Source organism: Bufo gargarizans, chromosome 6 (genome assembly GCF_014858855.1).
Source record: "Bufo gargarizans isolate SCDJY-AF-19 chromosome 6, ASM1485885v1, whole genome shotgun sequence".
In the NCBI taxonomy this organism is placed as follows: domain Eukaryota; kingdom Metazoa; phylum Chordata; class Amphibia; order Anura; family Bufonidae; genus Bufo; species Bufo gargarizans.
The window spans coordinates 313,281,057-313,286,688 of NC_058085.1; the positions used below are offsets into that span (position 1 = coordinate 313,281,057).

Consider the following 5,632-nt stretch of genomic DNA (forward strand, 5'->3'; position numbering starts at 1 on the left):
TAGCTCATATAACAGAGTCTGTGCGGTGAAGGAGCTTTATCAATTATATATATATATTATTGCATGAGTGCTTTTACAAGCTACCAAATTTATCTGAATGACAACAAACTCTCTATGCATGCTATTCACCAACTTCCAATACATATGCAGCGATGTTTTATGACAAAATTGTATGTATCTTTAATCAATTTGGCAAAATGTATTACTTCTCTTACCCATGCGCCACTTCAACTGAAAATGGACAATGCAGGTATAAAAAGTCTAAATAAATATGTCCTCAGGAACTAATATATCGCAATTTGGACTGCAGAGTTGCAAAAATATCAAGAAAAGGCCTCTACTAGAGAGGGGACCATATAAAACGTAACTTTTTTACTGAAGATACTTAAAAAAAAATTCTCTGGCTAGGTCATCAGTATCTGATCGGTGTGGGTCTGACACCTGGAGCCCCTGCCAATCAGCTGTTTGAGAAGGCACCAGCAGTAGCGCCGCAGCCTTCTCCTTGCATTGTACAGCTGCTGTGCTTGGTATCGCAACTCAGCCCCATTCACGTCAATGGGGCTGAACTGCACCTATGAACATGATGATAAATATGATGTCATATGACCTACGCAAAGCTGTGAGATGGGCGCGGCAATACTACGAGTGCCAGTGCCTTTTCAAACAGCTGACCAGAGGGTGTCAGACCCTCACCAATCAGATACTGATAACCTATCCAGACTTCAAAAATCTTAAAAAAAAACCTTTAATACAAATATAGGAGCCGTATTGATAAGCAAACTATTTAGAATCATAATGGTCAGGGGTCCAAAGGATAGAACATCAGTATTAACATCCCCGAAAACACCTTTAAAAAAGTTCTATCGATATGCCATAATTGTGCCAGACACGATAACACCTTTAAGCAAAACATGTAATGATATATGTTGCAGTAGTAAAATTTAGCATTTTGTAAATGTTCATCTAGTTTGAGATTTGAGACCCAGAAAAAAATACCGTACATTATTACAGAATTAACTTTGCTATCTGTAGGATGTTTCCACCAGAAAGTAGAATGTTATGTCTTGATGTAATCACTGCCTATTGCAGATGTTCTCTTCCTTTTTCTTCGCATTAAGATGAACAGATGTAATTAGCAGACAATAATTTTCCTTATCTTTTCAATCTGCGAAAAAGTCTTGAAGTCTTGTAACAAATCGTCAGATAAGAGAGACTATAAGAGACTAAAGCGGTCAAACGTGACAAGTTTCTACAGTAGGACTTCTGCATCGACAGGAATAATTTAACATCTTCAATACATTTTGCAAAGTGATTGTAATTTTCAGCGCACGTACGTTTTCAAGCAAGCTTTTCCAGTTTGAACAGCTGCAGCCCACAGGAGTTGCCAACAGCTCTTTTAGAATACAGCTGCAGCTCAATAGTTAAAATAGTTAAAAAACTCAAACAAAAAAAAAACTTTATGTGCAGATCGGTTCGGGAACAATACAATTTTTACTGTGATCTTAAAAAAAAAAAGACTAAGAAGACCGTTTTTCTAAATGTCTTTAATGAAGAGAAGTTCTGGTTATATATAGCAGTTGACAATAGCTGGCCATATAAAGAGCAATTTTACACCAGTTATATGAAGATCCGATACTATAACAGCTCTGAAGAGTTGAAATTGGTCCGCCATTCAACACTAGAGAACATTTTGTCTTGAAATGATTTCATAGACCCTTTCATGAGGTATCTACTTGATTGTAACCACTTGTTTATACCACTTCAGTTATACAATTATTGTAATGTTTTTTTATTGAACCTTCGTCGTAGGGTGCTATTGAACATTTGTGAGTGAGCTGCGGGGACCTCGCTGCGGTCACTGCTAATGGTACTTTACTTGCCCTGATTTTATTTTTAAAAGGCGATAACTGCGGTGTGGTAACCACTCAGTTAAACATATAGTACCCTTAAGGTGTATTCATATGTGCCAACTTCATGCAGTTTTTCAAGCCTAAACTGGAGAAAAAAGACACGTTTCCTAATATTTCCTATAAAATTTGCAATCCCCCTAACATTGGCTTTAAATCCTGTACCAAAATGGCACATTTAAAAGCACCCTTAGAAAACATTGTTCCGTAGATGACCAACCTATGTCTCTTAGGTTTTTTTCATACCCTATTCTAATCAATTATGACCTTTTTTAAAGTCAGTAATGTTAAGATAACCAGTACCACCACAGAGAGCGAGATGGCAGAATACTAAGAGTAGTCCCTGAGATTTACCAACTAGGTTATTTTCACAGATGGTGCTGAACAGGTAGAAGGGGGTACCAATGAGCAATAAAACACATAACCGGAATACGGTTGTACAACACAAATAGAACGCAAGTGTCAAAAATGAATAGCTCCTAGATGGGACAAACCCAGGCACTCAGCATATACACAGATATAATACAAAAATGTATATCCAAAAATGTATCTTTATTGAAATTGATAAAAGAAATAAATAGATGCATAAATTGGCAAAGACAGACACAACCACATGGAGAGTGCACAAAACACATCGGGACATCAAGTTATAGCATTGCAAGTAGTGGAAAAGGTGGGATGGAAAAACAAGTATAAATAAATACAAAATCAAACCATGTGGCTCCCACACCTAGATAAAAAACCCGCGATTCACAACATATACACAATACAGACCCGGCTACTGGCACCAGAGACCCGGGTCTGTATTGTGCAAATGTTGTGAATCATGTTTTTTTTATCTAGGTGTGGGAGCCACATGGTTTGATTTTGTATTTATTTATACTTGTTTTTCCATCCCACCTTTTCCACTACTTGCAATGCTATAACTTGATGTCCCGATGTGTTTTGTGCACTCTCCATGTGGTTGTGTCTCTCTTTGCCAATTTATGCATCTATTTATTTATTTTATCGATTTCAATAAAGATACATTTTTGGATATACATTTTTGTATTATATCTGTGTATATGTTGAGTGCCTGGGTTTGTCCCCCATCTAGGAGCTATACAGGTAGAAGGGGATCACATTTTCTAGGGGTATGCCTTGTTTTTTTTCTGAATGATCGTACTCACCGTGTTTGATATTAAATCAATTGGGGTATTGATCTGATGATTTATCACTAGGAACCACCTGCCATAGGAGCTTTGCCTATTAAGCTTCTGAGCTAAAGACAGTGTTGGTTGGCTAGAGATAATTAGTGCCATATGTCTAATATAGTTTTGTAGTATATTGACTGTCCTCATCAGTCACTGCATGTGGATGACATTCTAGGGGTCCCGCAGAAGTAAACGGAGTAATTGTTTCCAAAGATATTTCTGCCTCACATTCAAACTGAACACTAACAGGTAACAGCATGTTCTTATGACTCCTGTTTCCGTGAGAATTGGATATGATAGATACTTTGTCCAAACAATGCCCTTCCAAATCCTCTTGGTCTTGAGTCACAACGTTGGGAAGCTGGGAGCTATTGAAAGTGACTGGGATATCTTTCTGAAAAGTGGTGTCATGGTGGTAGGACACTAACTCATTGCTGAAGTTGACAGCTTCCACGTTGGTGCTGGAACAGAATCTGTTACATCCCAGTATGGTGGTGAATGCTTTTCTAAAATCTGCATTAAATGCATAAATGACAGGGTTGAGGGATGAATTGGCCCAACCAAACCACACAAATATGCTGAATGTGGTTTCACTAACACATGGGGGTTCTGGATCACTGTGTCCTGGAAGACCAATGTGGCAGAAAGGTACTATGCAGTTCAGAACAAAGAATGGTAGCCAGCAGAATACAAACACCCCCATGATAATGGACAACGTTTTCAGGACCTTAGTTTCCTTCCTGAAGGAAGTCTTTAGTGAGTTTTCGTGGGGACAATCAGGATGACAACTCTGAGCATGCTCTACTGCTTTTTGCAGTGAAGAGATCCTTCTGATCTGAGTCTGAGCTATCCTGTATATTCTTGTATATGTCCCAATCATGATTACCACAGGTATGTAGAAGCTAATTAGAGAAGAAGATATGGCGTATGTCCTATTAAGGCTGGAGTCACAATTCTCTGTCTGGTTTGTAGCATTAAGCTCTCCAACAGTCCCCTGAGATTTATGCCAGCTGAGCTGCACTGGAATGAATGATATTAAGATTGATAATGTCCATGCTACACCGATCATGATGAAAGCCACCCTCTGTGTCATTTTTCTCTCATATCTGAAAGGACTTGCAATTGCCCAATATCGGTCCAAGCTAATGATGCACAGGTTCAGGATGGAAGCTGTAGAGCACATTATGTCAAAGGCAATCCAGGTGTCACAAAACTTTCCGAAGAGCCAGTAGCCTGCTACCTCAGTCACTGCTTTCCATGGCATCACCAGAAGAGCAACAAACAGATCTGACACAGCCAAAGAGATGACAAAGAAGTTGGTCACTTTGGACCTGAGATGTCTGAACTTGATTACAGCCAAACATACCAATGTGTTCCCTAAAAGAGTAGAAAGTATGAGCAAGGACAATAACAAGCCTGTAAGTGCCCGGAGGCTCAGGTCCTTGCTGGCAACATCTAGTTCTACATTTAACCCATTGATTGTGACATTGTAAATTGAGAGATTTTCCATGGGGTGGACACTAGGTGATGCCCACTTCTTTTTTTTATGTATAGGACTCTGGGAGAAGCCTCCTCTCTAGGAAAGCTGATATCTTATCTCTAAAATTCCCAGGCATTTTTAAGTCAGCAAAAGTAGAACATACAGAGAACATATATGAAATTGCAAGAAATTCAGCTAAAAAGAGTCACTTGTCAACTCTGGTTTGCATTGTTCCAACATGACAACAATCTACACAAAACCAGGAAAAAAAGCTACCTCCTCATACATTAAGATGTTCTTGTATCCATCAGATGAAACCCAACCAAGGTCCAAATGCAATGTTTTATCAGTTCCATGAAAGGAGAATGAAAAATTACCATTCTACTCGTCTTGATGAAAGCCTAAGAGTCCTGTTGTAGCAGTCCAAGAGCTCATGCAGATCTACTTGAATCCTATGTAGTAGCTTCCCAGCTATCATCCAGCAGATGAGTTTCATGTGTGCTGGGATTCGGGGAGGGATAGCTGCATCACTGCTCGTTGTGATTATCCAGCACAAATAGTCATTTCTACTGAAATCCTCAGGATTGGTTTGGGTTAAAAATAGATTCACAGTCGTCTTCAATAGGGCAGGTACTCCAGTGTTGTTCTGCTCAATCTACAGTTCCTTGGGTTAACCTCATCTCAGCCAGTGGATTTTTGGTGACCAGTTTATACTGTGTCTTCAATGGTCTTTTGTATAAGCTCCTTTTCTGTGTTACTGTACAGATCTAGATCTCTCTCCAACTAACACTATCTGGATATCTAACTGAAAATAGACTATTTAAAGATACATATGGCAATACACCATTTTTTCAGCGTATGGAATAGCACAGTCAGTTGATACATTTCCTACACAATCATCCAGAAAAAAATGTATGTAATTTTTTGACAATCTATGGGAAACGGATGGACTTTTGCAGGTATATCTTGGGAAATCCTCCTAATGCATACGTCTAATGGACACTGCAAAATCCAGTATGAAAGCACTTTTAGTTTCTTATATACTAATATTA

At 38.8% G+C, this 5,632-nt stretch overlaps 1 protein-coding gene across 1 annotated transcript; it reads right to left on the minus strand.

Moving 5' to 3' along the window:
- Positions 1-3,212: 3,212 nt before the first annotated feature.
- On the minus strand, positions 3,213-4,610 carry LOC122942457 (D(1C) dopamine receptor). Its single transcript, XM_044300098.1, has one exon. The coding sequence runs from the start codon at positions 4,608-4,610 to the stop codon at positions 3,213-3,215; it is 1,398 nt and encodes a 465-aa protein (XP_044156033.1).
- Between the last annotated feature and the right edge of the window lie 1,022 nt (positions 4,611-5,632).

Excerpts from the sequence above, each read along its gene's own strand:
- LOC122942457 (XM_044300098.1), bottom strand. The coding sequence starts at position 4,610 with ATGGAAAATCTCTCAATTTACAATGTCACAATCAATGGGTTAAATGTA.